The following is a 16,744-nucleotide window of genomic DNA, read 5'->3' on the forward strand; positions in this document are numbered from 1 at the left end:
TAAACTTGGAGCTTTGATCATCAAACTTGACATGGAGGCTGGGTCTGACTAGTAGATGACCCCTATTAATATTAGAAGTCATCGGATCAAAGGTCAAGGTTACAGTGACCTTGAATGCAATAATGTTGTTCGAGTGATTCTTGATAAACATACCAATTATATATATATAGTATTTATGCACTGTGCTGTTTGTAGAGTTTTGTGCTTTTCTATGTTGCTTGTTTGTGATTTTGTGTTCTATGTCTTTGGCGTTTGCCCATTGCCACTAAACCGAGTTTATGTTTAAACATTTAGCTACTGATCATGTTTCTGTAGCTTTTTGCATAAATATTCAAATACGATGTAGAAATGGGATTTTTCCTTCTTACTTTGATATTTATAAATAGTTATGGATATTTTGAAGGTGATTTTTCAAATATGAAGGTATCAAACTGAATTCATAAGAGAAGCTATTTCAAAATTTTAAATAGTCATTTGTTAACATTTCAAAGTCATTTACTTTTCAAATATATGTATTTTATTGTATTTTACATAAGTTTTGCTTGACGATCAAATTTATTGTCGGTAAATAATTCAGAGAGATATGTGGCATACTGTCTATTTACCTTGAGTGGTGATTGGGAGTTGTTTGTTGAATGTGGAAAACAAAAGTTAAATCTTGAAAAATAAATAGATCGATTAAAGAAAATGGGCAGTTGAAAGAAATGTTTTGTTATGATCTCATTTATAACGGAATACATGTTTAGTGACAGGAAGAAACAATGGGACCTGCGCTATTTCAAAGTTTATGAAATATAGTTTATACATATAGTAATAAAATTTGACACGTACCGCTCCGACATTCAGTCTTTCAGTAATTTAACCTCGTATGTATATGTATACTATTATACGATATTTTGAAACTTTAAAGTTGGTATTTTATCTTCTCAGTGCTTAATCATATGGATGATAATTGTTCTTTTTCAACGCCACTCTTACAAAATAGCTTGACTTCATTGATCTTACATTAAAACAGCAGTTAATCTATTTACTATATTACTAGCAAAAGTTACTCGGCCGTGGTAAACCAGCGGGATAAGTAATGTCCGAATGGTGTGAATGTTCGCCACTTTAAAGAGATTATGGCTGGTTTAATTGCTGTTGCCAATGGGTTTTATTCCTGAGTCAGTAGAGATTTTTGAAAGGAATAGCATAATCATTAGTATAATTACTATTATAAACTTTTTGTAACAAAACAAACATGTTTTCGCTTTTAAGTAGGTAACGAGACGCCATATGCTGTATTATTAGACTGTAGGGCATCAATATATATTACGAAAAGGAACTAAGTTTTTGAGAACTTTCGTTTGGACAATAATATATCTGTAACAACTAGTACGTATTTAAATATAAAATGACTCTTTATACTACTTTCAGAGTAGAATTTCCATCTTTATCTACATGGTCAGCAATTGGTCAGCAGTATCCCTCTCTTTCTATATCATCAGCTAATTGGGCAAAATTAGAATTGGGCACGACCCGAAAGGGCTTTTTGTTAAGTATGTCTCATTTTACCGTATAAATATGACCTTCCTTACTTTTCTGGGAATATCTTTTAACGCAAGGATATAAAAAAATTCAAAATAATTAAATAATCAGAGATTTTTAGAGCTCCGATATCCATTTATTTTATTTCTTTATTTTACAACGACCAATGGGCTTTCTAGTTTAAGTTTTTAATGACCAATGAAAACCTTAATTTTATTCAGTTCATTTCTGTGCATTTTACAGTCGACGGCCAAACGGCCGCAAAGATATAAATAACTGCTAGTTGTATTTTTTCAAAAAGACGCACCAAATTGTATACGCATGTTACGTTATTTTGCAAATAACCTAGTCCTGTGAGTGCTGACACATGGTGAGGAAGTAAGAGATGGCTAAATTTTAAAAGCCTTGAACACTTTCAAACAGTTTTTCCATTTTTCTAAGCAGTGAAGGATAATGTTTATTCACTGCTTAGATCATAAACCACTATGAAGGATATAATTGTGTATTACTCTTCAGAATTGTCCTTATATTGGGAGTAATCTACGTGATAATACTGTGTTTGGAACATGTTTTACCATATTATAAAATGACACTCGAATTTTTTCTATCGTTTCAGCTAATTTTTCTATCATAGATAAAGTGGTGTATGGCTGAAAACTGACTCCTGCCTACTTTTGTGGCAATGTCTTTGACAGCGAGGGAGAATCCCTTAAAAAATATCGGTATGTTCTAGCTTATATCCGTACATTTTGTGAAAAAGATCATTCTAAAACCGTCGCCATGCATTTGTCAGATGTCGGAGGAAATATATCAAATGAACAAGTACTATTATGCTTGAAACATTGCAATACAAACATGTATACCGACTCAATCTCAGCATCTTTTTTCGAGGTGTTAGAAGCTTTAATCTTTTAATACCATGGTATATCATATTATAAACCGTTCCAAGGCGGTTATCTCATAATTTATCGGTAGAACTATTTTGATGCGTTTGTGGTCTTGTCTGTTTGTGCTTCTTGCAGTTATGTATATGGTGTGTATACGTTTGTGTCTTGAATTGTCGTTTGGTCCCTTGCCTTTTACCTCTTAACAGATATGTTTTCGAATGTTCAGCTACTAGGCGTGTTCTTGTTGCTTTTATTGTTTTATTGTAACCTTAAATGACAAATTTGTTTTATAACGAAATATCTTATAGAGAAGGAAGTGTTAAACCAGGGTTAAATAACAATATGGCAGGTGACTTCATATGGTATTAATATCACTACCGGGTTAAGAAATTGCCACGATGCCGAATTAGGTTTCTGTAGGTTTTCGCATAAATTTCAATAAAAGATTAGGTAGATAAATATCTGCATTTTTACACAAAAAATGAATAGTTTCAGATGGCAAGCGTTTGAAACTATCCAGTTAACAATTTATTGTTGGTTTGTGATGATTTATTCAATTCGAAGAAAGACATTAGAAACTAGGAAGTAAATTTTATTGAATATCTTTTTTATTTGAAAGACATCACCAGGAAGCCACAACACATTGTTGATTGGATAGTCTGGAACATGATACTAAGTATATTCATATTGCCGTGATACCTCTTCCATTAAATTTAAACGGATTTACAACAATTTTCGGAAAATTAATTGCTTCCCTTTTAGTTTCTTTAACTACTTATTATAACAAAACAGTTTGCAAAACATGTATTTTGTACTCATGAAAGTAAATGTACCTCATACCTACATAATAACGATATTTTGCAACGTTACCATTTTTGGCCTACCCACCCACTTAGGTATGGTATTTACTTAAGGTTTTTATGAACGCAGTTGGGCTGGCTAACGTGTGTGGAGAGCCTACGCAAAATTTATTCAGCCCAACTGCGTTCAGAGCCCAATAATGCCATAAATGAACGATATAGGTCATTATTGTTCATTTCTTTTGTCTGTATTGGATGTCAAATGTCACTACCAAATGATAAATGTCAAAATTGTCTATATAATAATTGTTTTATACCATACAATACAAAATAGCAGATATAGGGAAAAAAGAAATCCGAAGTATCAACAACCGTCCATATTATATTTCACTCCGAAATTGTCTTACTAGAGTAATGCTGTTTGATTTTGATACATAATCATTTGTAAAAAAATGAATTTTACCAGAACTAGTTGAGAATACGATAAAAGTTAACTTAGTGCCAATTGTGGCGTCCTGACAAATTTAACATGTTTGACATTAGGACTGTATTCTTTAAGACTATTGGATAGGGGCCTCAACTATCATGGTCAAATAAAACAACACGTTTATATATACCTGCAAGGCGACTAGTTATAAAACATGTATGTAAGGTTCAGGCAAAACGTACTATTTACAGATATTGTTAAGTTATTAAATCACATGATCAGTGCAATTCTTAACATAGGAAAATGATTTAGTCGGGATATGAAGTTTTGTGAATAAAGTACTTATTTATAAACGACTAAACTAACCTTGTTTATGGAAAAAAACATGCATCTAAACTTGTGTTCTCATTAGACTAGTTTCAGAGTCAAAAATGCCTTGTTTTCTATCTCTCTCTATTTTTGATGTTGATATATGTTGCCGTCCTCTTTATTGAGGTTCAAAAGACTAAACCTACAAAACAGATGACGCGAAATAAAGCGTTAATTTAAAATGGTTTGATGATATTGACAGATTTGTGAAAACAATATCATTTCGGTTTTAAATGTACTGATTCTTCAATTGCTACATGTGCCTTTAAAAGAACACGTCGTAGTGTGAATATTTTTGCGATATTTATAACATAAAATGTATAAGAAATGATATTACTGTGAATTTGTGTTTTTATAGGTGTACAAGTCTTGATAACCCTTGTATATTGTTACTTCCAGGTGCTCAAACGTTGGTAAAAGTCGCCCCAAAGTGTTTGTATGAGAAGTTGAGGCAGCGGGATAAGCCTAAGCTTAGAGCCCTTTTACGTTTGAAATGTTTGTATTTTAGAAGGATTAATTTGCCAACACCCTAAATTGGTCTGTGGTTTATTTAGTTTAAGATTATTCTATGTAAATTGAACGCCAACCTAATAAGTGTACACACATAGTAATCATCCACAAAGAGTGGCGAGGAATTGTGAAATCCGTAGTATTGTTGTCGTCGTCGACAGCGTGCAAATCTAGTAAAGCCTTGGCCGTTAGACAACCGAGTTAAATTTTCAAATTAAACTGAAAAACATCGACAACTGTTAGTTTCCGTTTGCTGGTGTTGCTCTTTCGAATTATAGTTGTTGTTTTAATCTCATAAAGTGTTTTCATATTGTTTAAATTGACCTAAATCTTTCAGGGCCTCACAAATTTGTAGTTCTTGCTGAGTGTTGTTTGTATATCTATGGCGACGAAGCGAGTTCCAAGTATGAGGCCGCATTTTCTATGGCAGAGTTTAAATGGTAATCATTCATACAATTCAAGTGTTTTGAATGAAATAAGACAGAGCTTATAAAATAACTTGAATACATAATTGAATAACACATGTTAGCGGGTATGAAATTATTTAGCCTGCTAACTGTTTGGATTGAGTATGTGATTTAATTAACAAAGATATTGTGCACCCTTATTTTATTTTATTTCATTGCATTTTCAGTGTTGACGTTCACATAGATCGTGAGCAATGTTTTTTCCTGATTTTCGGCGATCCTGAAAAGGAACATATTGTGTTTTGTTGTGATACAAATAGGTCACTTAAGGTATTTTACAATGTTTACAGTTGTTTCACGGCGCAAGTTGTTGTTTGCTCGCCCAAGTTGTATTACGTTAAAGCTAAGACGCTAAAACGCTTTAGAGAATCTATATATTTCTTACAAAATCGTTGCTTTCTTGTTCTGCACCATATTCATTAATTCTGTAAGAAGTCGTTGTTACTTTTTAGTATTTTACTTCTGCCTTTCAAAAGAACTTCGAAAGGTATCTTAGAATACACAACAATGGCGTATTATTTCTTACAGAAATGGATTAAAAAGCTTAAAGAAGCAATATATGCGTTGTGAGTATGAATTGTTGATACATATACACCCAGGAATAAGTACAATACGGTTGTAATGCCTTCATTTATATGATAAGTTGCAACCGTCTAGCACGTAGCCTACGATATGCAAACATACAAGGGTTGTAACAAAATATCGACGACAAACTTCATAAATAAAATACTTGTAGTTTACATAATAATTGTAATAGTCTGTAGGATTTAATTTTAGCACTCTGACCTATCATAGATTAATTTGTTTGTCATAATAAGAACATTATTTTCTGTAAAAAAATTGCAAACATAGTTTTTAGCTCACCCGAGCACAATGTGCTCAGCTTGAGCTGTTGTGATAGGGTGATTGTCCGACGTCCGTTCGTCATCAATCCATCGTCAATATTGACCTTTAAACAACTTCTTAACCTTAACCACTGTGACAATTTCAACTTAATTTCACAGGAATATTCCTTGGGTGAACTTTCAGATTCCTTCAATAAAAGTTTTTTTATGCAGAACTCTATTTGCCATGGCAACCAAAATGAAAGATATTGCAAATCTTTTTCTAAGAAACCACTGGCCCAATTACAACATAAGTGACCCTTCATCAAATGTATTCACCCCGTGTTGATTCGTGAAAAAACATGACCGACAATGGGGTATTTGTCACTGTATGTCTATATGAAATCTTAGAAATTCTTATCCTCAGATTTCACTGGCCATATTTTAAAATAATTCCTCAGAAACTTTCCTTTGGTCACCTACTATCAAATTTCTTTACCCTATGTTGATTCGAAAAAAACATGACCGGCAGGATCTATTGCATTATATGCCTATTTGGAAAACTTTGAAAATCTTCTCCGCATAATGCCCTTGCCCGAATTTAAACTACTTGATCAGAAATGTTTCTTAGGTGACACTCTATCAAATTATGTCACCCCATGTTGATTCATTGAAATCATTATTGCCAGGGGCGTGGCTACTTTTCATTATTTGCCTTTATGGTTAACTTTGAAAACCTTCTCTTCAGAAATTGACCGGATTTCAAAATAATTCCACTGAAATGCTCCTATGGTGATCCTCTGTCCAACCCATGCTGATTCATATTAAACATAGTTGCATAGTTACCATCATTTGTTCTATATGAAAAACCTCGCTTCAGAAACCATTGACCTGATCTCAATATAATTTCCCAGAAAGTTGAACATTTATTAAATTCCTTCATCCCATTGTGATTCATAAAAAACATGGCTGCCAGGTGCTAGGCTACTTTTCACGATATGGAAATATAAAGGGATTACTTTGATATTTATGTATGTTTTTTTTGTAATATTGTCTTTTGTGACAAACTATATATCCTAAACTTTAGATATTTAAAAATTGTAAGAATACACGCCTTTTGTAACATTTTAAACAAAAACACACGTTTTCAATTTATTAAAACCCGATTTAATCATGACGTGTTATAGTTGTACCTGCGGTTTACATGCGGGGGCGTCCAGTGTGTTGTACGATCAATAATTTAAGAACCCTTTGTCTAATCAGGTGAACGATATCGCGACATCTTATCCCTCCCTTTTGTTTAGCACTTTGAAACTTTCAAACAACCAGTGGTTTCCACAACTCTGAGTTGATTTTCGAACAAACTAATGATTACCGCTTCCCATAAGTTGCATTCTTTATTAATTTATTACAAGTGAAATTCGCGAACGCAATAATCTTTCTTTTTAAATAAATGAATTAATGACAGTTATTAGAAAAACGTACTGATATCAACATACTATGCATTTCCCATACATTTATATTGTTCACGAAAATTCGATACACAATATACAATACAAACACCATATCCAGACCACACATTCATCAAAATAGCTTTATCGATAAATGATGGGATTAACCTCACAGTTATCCCAACATTAATCAACAAAGTATTCACAGTAAAATGGAACGTAAAATGAAAACACTTTTAATTGGAGCTTAAACAAATTCGCATTGCCATGATCTCCAACTTGTTCAAACATTTACCAATAATCGCATAAATCTATCAGATCAAGCATCAACTTAAATGAAGAATAAAGTAAAAACTAATACATAAACTGATGAAGTAATTTCAAGTACCCAACGACCGGTGATTGTGCATTTTCAATTGGTTTTCAAATTAATGTCTTACTTTTTAGCTTTTGGAGTAAAGAATGTAGGACTATAATTATCATAGAGACAAGCTAAGGATTACAACCTAATCTACATGTGTAAACCATGCAATGCTTTCATGAATAACTGAAATTGTTGTGCAGGATAATTGATCAATATCAATAACGCAGTTGTAAGGATATGCATATATATCATTTTTTAATGTTGTCTTTGGCTCTACATGTTATTTGAACATCGTGATGGTAAACGTATATTCACCGAATTTTTCTTTCTACATTAGCGACTCCGGAATAGGCCATGAAGAGGAGGCCGAAGAATCAGACGATGAGGCCGAAGAATCATACGATGAGGGTAAGAACATCTTTTTGGCAATTGATTTGTTGCTATTGCCGTTGAAATATCCTTTAATTGGCTATAATTGAAGTAGGGCATATTCTTAGATGACTAGATTTAATGCGTATTGCTTGTTTTATTGTCGTCGAACAGCCGTGTTGATTTATTTACTTAAAGTCAAATGTTATTTTGCTTTGCTATTGTATTTGTCTTTTTTCAAAAATGGTTAATTGGAAATTGTAATGACTTTATTGTTTTGCTATGTTGTTGTGTATTGTTGTTGTTCTTGTTTTGTATGTACGTATATGTAAGATTAAAGCAAATAGAAACTTCTTGGACGACTAAAATAGCAAAGGTCTACCTTAAGAACCTTGAAGTTCATAGTTGAACGTCAATATAAGTTTGATTGAACGGTAAATGAAATACTGTGTCTTACATACTGTCGAACAAAAAAAAATATAAAAAAATGATCATATAAACGTATCTTCTTTTGTTTAAATTTTATTTTTGACCTGTTTCAAAATTGATATCGCCCATATGACAACCAAGTTAAAAACCTAAACTCAAAAATCTATTTAGAGATTAGATTTTGAGAAATCTTTCACATCGATTGATCAAACGTCCTATGACGGTAAGGGCAATTGACAATATGTTGTTGCTTTTTCATTATGAATAAAACTTTTATAAATGAGCTTACATTTTGAATGAGCAATTTTAATTGTATATTTATTAACTAAAAATCTAAATTCTACAACGTTTAGAGAAAAAACATTTTAGTGTCGGTTACGAGCTCACATAACAGGTATTTGAATTAAGTTGAATAGAAACATATCGAAGTACTAATCACACTAGTTATAATCAACTATAATACCCAAGCTCTATTTAATGCAGATAACGATGATGAGAAAGAAGGACCATACAGATATATGCAAATAAAAGACAACATCATACCGCCCACAGGTGCTGCATGGTTTATGTGGTTAAATATATATTTTAAATTACATTAACTTTTAACTATTCGATATGGTAAGAGCACGAACGCCACTTTATAAACCGTTTAATTTCATCGACAGTGAACCCCTCCCATAGTTTTACCGAATATAAAAAAGGATCAATAAAACAAATCGGGTGGAGAGATCATTTCGGATAAACAAAACAAAACTCCAAAGTATGAAAACATCATTTTCGCATATTATGTTGTTTGCAACAAGCACCGATTTAACTGTCGTTCTACCTTAAAACACAGATTTTAAATGTTAAATAATTTATGTTTGAAGCTGACGACCGGACTACGTCAAATGACAACCACGGCGAAGAACCTCAATATGAAAATTTCGGACACTTTGCAGGTACAAGACAATTGTTTAAGTTTTATATTATAATAACTTATACGTGCTACCTAAAATACTAGATAATAATTTGTGTATAAAGAAGTATTTGCACCCGAGCGTACAAGTTGAGCCAATATCAACACGGAAAAAGGTGCGATCCGCTATTCCATTGCCGCATAATCGCGCCCCCGAAGGTTCGCAAAAGTATGTCTGATCATACCCGTTTTTATACTTGTGTTTGATATGCAACTGTATTGATAGTTCTTATCAAGATTTATTGTTAAATGATTCAATTGCTGGCTAATTATTAATGTATTATTAGGCAAACCGAATAAAACACATTCATTTGGAACGAATGTGAGAATGAGAACAAGAGCCGATAAGGATACACATTCGAAGGCGGAAATAAACGCAAATAGACGTTCTTTATCGTCTTTAAGTTCAACGGACTCAGAAAGCGCTTTCGCCCTTGTTACTGACAGGAAAGGTCCACCAGTAGCAATAGGTAAAGTATTATTGGTTAACAATCGATGAAAGCTCAAACAAGGCATCTAAAAAACTTTGAACGCAATTGAAATAAGTCGTTCCCACAAAACAATCAAAAACTATTACTACTACTACTACTACTACTACTACTACTACTACTACTACTACTACTACTACTACTACTACTACTACAACTACTACCACGACTACCGCCGCCGCAACCACCACCACCACCACCACCACCACCACTAACACAACCACTTCCACCACTCTACCACCACTACCAACAACAACAATATCACTACCACTACCACTTGTACCACCACCACCACCATCACCACCACTTCTACTACCACTATTACCTAGAACAAAGTTGTTTATTAGGCTTAATCTGTATTCTCCTCTGATGTTATAATACATCATATCTCATAGTGAGCAGTCTTAGAATAACCGGGGCAAACTCACTCCCCTTGAACACAGCCCCAGCTTGCTTTTACCCAATTCACACTAAACAGAAATGTTGGCGCCCTGTTTCGGCATCGGGGCTATGAAACAAACATCGACTCGTTAGTTCCTTGCATAATCATTTTAAAAGTAGTTTAACTATATTTTTAATTTCAATATTAACACCTGGGATATAAATTTATGTTGCTGTATCTATTAGCATTTGTTATACTCTTTTTACTGTTAACCTATATCACTTGAAAACATTTTAGATCAAGCCGATGTTCAAACTTCGACATTGAAGAAAAAACAAGCGAACGAAGTAGTTGACGACAAGCCGGGCGATACACATGACGATTTCTATGAAAATGTTTTACACGGAGGTGATAAATGTCGTTCATATTATTCACCATGTCAAACTATTACACGTTCATCCTTTAAAAACACTATGAACTTAAAGCAAGATTTTTTATATAAAGCTTCACTTTGATAGAACCATCCTTACGCTATTTCACATGAATGAATGTTTGTTCTCTGTAACATTTTGCAACGAACAACATGGAAATTATTTGTAATGTGTAGGTGCACACAATATGTCCATGCGACATCCGAAGATGGATAATCAACTAACACATGGGCAGAGCAAAATAAAAGGAGGTATATCATTGCCTTTTTTAATTTTCATTGCTACATACAATACGAGTTTTTGAAACGAGAAATTTTCTAGAATTACCTTACCCTGGTTTATGAGGTAAAAATAAATTACTGTTCTTTTCTTGTATGACAATCATTAGTAAACTTATACGGCAAAAACATAGCATACCAACAGAACAAATATGTTTTATCGGAATCAAAGGATTCACTGTCAACATCAAAGATTGCCTTTGTAGATACAAGTATTTGTATGGGTACTTAAATAGTCATCAATTAATAATTGTTTTTTATTGTATTAATAAGTGAGCAATATTGGGCGTCCAAAGACTGACGTAAACATGACCAGACCTAACAAGACAAGACCCCAAACCAATACAAATTCGTCTTCGGCTTCGAAAACAAATTCAGAAAACCCAATGGTTCGTGTGCCTGGCAGAGACCATTCGTCGACATCATCAAAGAATCAAGGGGAATCTCAATCGATAAAGATGAGGGCCATTGCAATCGAACAATCTTTAAAACTTGGATATTCGATGGGGAAAGGAACTCCAAGAAGCCATTCATGTGCACATTTGCACGGTATTTTTTTTAGATTTTACCCCGTTTTATTTGCGGAATATTATGTTAAAATCAATAGATCCTTTGAACTGTATTGTGATGAATCAACCATATTACTGATGCATCAGTTTTGCAAATTAAAATTATGTGTATGAGTGTGCACATCCGATCTATTCAGTTAACATTTAGTAAGAATTAAAACAACCATATTTCTTTTAAATAAAACTACATTACGCTTTAAAAATGTCGTTACGCTTTGTCATATGTAATTGTGTGTTTTGTCCGTAATACTTTGCAATGAACATCGAGGTATATACATGTTTTTGCAACTTGTAGGTGCACACAAAGTATCATGTGAGTATCCGGAGAATGATGACCAAGAAACACATGTGCAGCGAAGAATTAAAGGAGGTATGCTATGATCTTCTTTAATATACATGGCTTCCAACGATACTAGTATGATTTACTAATATTAAAAAAAAAACAGAACACTTGTATATGCGATGAAAATTAATTACTCTTACTGTCTTGAATGCCAATCACAAGTTTGCATTTGATCAATGCATATCAACATGTGGTTTAAATATCGCATTCCTTCCTTCTTTGCATCAAAAGATTCTCTGTCCCCTCAATATAACACTCTAAGATATAGTAGTATGTATAAGTACTTCAACCAACAAAGTAAATATTGTCATATTTGTATTTATAAGGGCGCAAGATTGGTCCTTCAAAGACTGACGCAAAGATGGATGTCAACACCAGGTACCCAATCAAAACGAATTCGTGTTCAGCTTTGGAAACAAATTCAGAAAACGCTACGATTGATGGTTCTGGCAGAGAAAAAAAATATTCGACAGTATTGAAAAAAGGGGAATCTCAATCGATGAGGTTGCGGATCAACGAATTCGAACAGTCTTCGAAATCGGCAAACTCGTTTGGGAAAGGACTTTCAAAAAACATCACATCTTCCAAATTGAAAGGTGCGTTTTTTAAAATAAAGATAGATGTAATTAGTTCCAAGATATTATACTGAGTTTTACACGGTTGTTCTAGTTGATGAAAATTATGTAAGCGTTGGAAAATCTTTTAACTGTATTATGATATGAAACATATTACTAATAACATTTGCGACTTGAACTTATATTTGTGAGTGTACAGGCACGTTCTGTCCTAAAGAGATTTTAAGAAATTGTATAAAACTGATTATAACCTTACAGTCATTATAACCGGTGTATCGGTTATAAACCACATTCAGGTACGGCTAAATACTTTTCATTACAATCTGGTACATGTCTCTTATTTACGAATCACGATAAAGTCGGTAATATCAATTAACAACAAAGAAAATCATGTTTTACTACTCAAAATAATAGGATATACTTAAAAAGAGGATGATTAATGTTTAGTTTCATTATGTACTGCTGGTACTGTTAATTGTACTATTTGTAACATTAGAGGGTCTTAGGAACACAAAGTGTATGCGAACATGTACGGGTAGCTGCACGTACAGTCAAATGTTTATTTCCAGGTCACCAGCTCTTATGTAATGTTTTAATATGATATGTATGTTTTAATCCATGTCGGAAAATGTCTCATTGAGCTAATTGTATCGTGTAACGTTACAATTGAGTTATAAATTGGAATTGTCTCTTCAAACTGTACAACTTCCTCTACCGATCATTTATGTAATTCATGTAATTCTAGTGCGTACAAAGTACGCATAGCTAGATGAGGTAATGCACTAAAATGATCCATACGTACATGTACCCGTACACATAGTGATTTGGAATTTTTCCCATATTTAAGAATCGATGTTTTTTTAGGTTCTGCACAGACAACAATACCCGTGGTTCAGGGAACTACAACCCCGTTAGAGGAGGATCCAATCTATGAAAACTCCCAAGGTAGGAGATGACAACCATGTTAAAGATTTGATCATTGTTAGCTTTATTGCTTTATTATCATATTGAAACGTATTTTTAGTATTTATTTATGCTTAATAAATGTGAAACAAAATTTCATTTTTTTTTTGGTAACTATTATGTACTTCTGTTCTACTTGAAAACCTTTCAAATTAACTCAGTTTTACTTAAATGTATTAAAACCTGTCAGTTATATATATCATGCTTACGTTTAAACGAAAAAAACTTTAAAACGAATTACATACTGCATTGTGTGTATGTATATCGCCTGGTTCATGTGTTATATACTGGACTCCATTATTTGTAAATATATATTCTTGTAATAGTTCAGCTATTTCGTTGTAACATGTACATCTCTAAAAAGTGGAAGGAAAAGATAATTAATCAAAATCGCTGAACGGGAAACCAGTTTCAAATTTAACGCGATCACCTGCAATAAAAAACGTTATAGTATTGATATTATTGTCCACTGCTTTTTCGCGGCTAAAAGTGCTTAACTAAAGCAATTCAATTTTTAACATTCAGAATAGAGGAATTTTTCCCTAAAACATTGACAATGTTCATTAATGACGGTATTCCTTGAATAAGAGTCTACATTTATTTCTTCCTCTTCAGATCTGTATGAGAATGTGGATTACCCTGCCGTGAAAAACGATAAGAGAGCCGGAGCTACAACTAAGTAACAGTCTAGTGGGTCCTTTGACGTTCCTATTGGTTTATATTCTGTTTGTATTATTTTGTTTGTTGTTGCTGTAGCTTATTATATAATACACAGAGACAATTCGTAATCATTGGTTTTATAATTTATCGTATTAATTTTGTTTTTCTCCATTAAAAATGTTTTTGTATTTTATTTAATTATATTATTGTTTTATTTAACATGGACTTAGTAATTTTAATAGTCATGATACTTATTCTCATTGATCATGCTGTTTTTCTTTTTTGTACCAGTTTGTACCGGTGCGAAAACTTTCGAATTGAATGTACCAATATATATCTTGTTTTATGAAGTTAAAGTTATATCAGGATTCGCTTTTCGGAACCCCCCTTCGACGATGCGTTTTTGCTATAGCGTTTAATAAAGATAACGTTATATAAAGACCATGACTTCGATCATCTATTCGATGATGTGTATTGTTTTAACAGTGTATATATCACTTTAGAATTTCTTTTACACGATTGTTTTGTTTTTATCATCACATGGATATATTTAAAGCGAGTTTAAGGGTTTATAAAATATGAACAATTGTGTGATAGGATTAGAAATTCCTAGTATATAAGCGTACTGTGATAGCCTTAAGTGGTAAATTGAGTGGTCATATAATGCTACCATATAATGTGTTGTTTTACACAATGTTAGCAGACAAAAATAAAAGTTAAAAATAAGTAAATATTTAGACAACACACTATGTTGTTACGATTCCTTTGAGACAAAAATATCATACAAAGAAAAGAATCACAAAACTGAACATTGCAAAATAAAATGTCGATGAACTCGAAGTGGCGAGTGAAAATGATTATGGATGTACATTTCGATACTATGACCCTCTTGATATGTATGTACTCAAACACATTCGATTACGGTTTTGTATACACTTGTACTATTGCGGATAAACTATGCCCGGACGTTCTCTCGTTTTTCTCACTTTGTATATCTTATTTAACAATGTAAGTTTGAAATCGATGTGTTATATATTGTCAGCGTCATATTTTAAACAATATCCAGTGATTTTGAGCATGCTCTGCTTTATTCTAGGTATTTTCTTATGGCATGTATGTGCAATATATTCCCTAAAAAAATTCACATGTTCAACATTATGTGTTAGTTAAATTTTGAAATATTGTATAATTATTTATGTTTACAATTTTCACATATGTACGTTTGTTCATGTATACGGTGATATATAAACAGGAGCTTTACTAACAGTATCAAAATTCATTTTACTAAGAATTTTATTACATGATGTAATCCTCATTATCCGGAGCGTTATGATACTTATATCGATCTATTTTTTACTTGTATATTCTAAAATGACAATAAAACACGTTATTGCAAAATATTAACAGGTTAGTTTGTTAGCACGTTGTCACCTCGCAACGCTTTACAATACATCATTTATGTTCAAAGGACCGTAACATTTTGTGCCTTAAATATCGAACATTTTATTTTAATCACACGTTATATTGTTACAATGTTCCATATCACAGTACTTCGACCGCTGCAAACTTTCGTATAAGAGCTTCCTATATATACTTCGAGGATGTTGCTGAAAGAAATGAACTTATTATATATTCGTCTAAAACAACTGCCAATGAGTAAAAAACAGTTCGGCGGGTCTAAAAACATTTGATCAAGAAAACATGTGCTATACGACACTAATGTCTTCGCTTATTCGTTAACACAAATTTACAGGAATTAAATTTGAAAAATCATCGTCTGTCACTAGCCCCGTAATATATAAATATGAGAACATAATTTTTAAATCCTAATTTAATTTATTGCAGTTTTGCCAGAATGTAAAATTAGGAAAGTATCTTCTTTTTTTCAAATATATCAAATGTTTACCTTCAATTACTTATATATAGTTGGTTTCTCTGTGTGTGCCAATCACCATATTGTACATATTTAAACATCAAATCTGGATATTTAAATATTAGTTTAGTTTATGGTATTTCATTATTGTCACTAATCACAACAATTTAAAACAGAATTAAGTTAGGCATCAAAAGGAAATGGGAAACGCTTTAATTAATTTTCCAAATGAGCTGATGTTATTTGTGTTTAAATATCAAAATAAACTTATTTAATAAATGTGTTACATTATTGTTTCAATTTATTTTATGCATTATGTAAACTGTGATTGACATGTCATATGACATGACCCATGATTGGAAATCAAATTTATCTTATCTTATCTTATCTTATCATACACTGTTATAGGCAGCACCAACACATCGGGACACTGCTGCCACTTAAATGTGTACATTCACGTATGGTTTTCCTTATTGTTCACATGCGTAGATTGCGCAAACACATTTTCCATAACGACATACAGTTCATTACTATAAAAACTATTTACCAAAAAAACCTGCGATTCGCCGGAAAAAATACATAGCTATGTTCTTCTATAAGTAACTGGTTTTGTACAATACGCAAAAGTTCATCTCGAAGTCTATCAAATGGATAAATATATCCTAGCATAATCCTTCATAAAAAATTCGTTTATTCAAATTTAACTGACTTTAAATAACGGTTGCTTGGCCCGGTCGTTTTGACATGTTTTTTGCTAACAATAAGACCCAGTAAGAAAACGTGAGTAAAGATTGCTGCAC

General features: G+C 32.6%; 1 protein-coding gene across 3 annotated transcripts; it reads left to right on the top strand.

The window, feature by feature from the left end:
* Nucleotides 1–942: 942 nt before the first annotated feature.
* Nucleotides 943–16,227, top strand: LOC128246496 (uncharacterized). 3 transcript variants are annotated; one of them, XM_052964724.1, is made up of 16 exons: nt 944–2,249; nt 4,410–4,505; nt 4,858–4,960; nt 5,155–5,257; nt 5,516–5,553; nt 7,964–8,012; nt 8,907–8,976; nt 9,294–9,365; nt 9,670–9,852; nt 10,550–10,660; nt 10,860–10,934; nt 11,235–11,510; nt 11,826–11,900; nt 12,200–12,469; nt 13,313–13,393; nt 14,027–16,227. In XM_052964724.1, exons 1-16 carry the CDS (start codon nt 2,210–2,212, stop codon nt 14,092–14,094), a joined length of 1,710 nt encoding a protein of 569 aa, XP_052820684.1. In that variant the 5' UTR covers nt 944–2,209; the 3' UTR covers nt 14,095–16,227. The 3 variants fall into 3 exon arrangements, with proteins under 3 accessions (XP_052820685.1, XP_052820684.1, XP_052820682.1); XM_052964722.1 differs by having other exon boundaries at nt 945–2,249; nt 7,964–8,034; nt 8,908–8,976; XM_052964725.1 differs by lacking the exon at nt 4,410–4,505 and having other exon boundaries at nt 943–2,249; nt 7,964–8,034; nt 8,908–8,976.
* Nucleotides 16,228–16,744: the final 517 nt, after the last annotated feature.

Source organism: Mya arenaria, chromosome 9, assembly GCF_026914265.1.
Source record: "Mya arenaria isolate MELC-2E11 chromosome 9, ASM2691426v1".
Taxonomy (NCBI): domain Eukaryota; kingdom Metazoa; phylum Mollusca; class Bivalvia; order Myida; family Myidae; genus Mya; species Mya arenaria.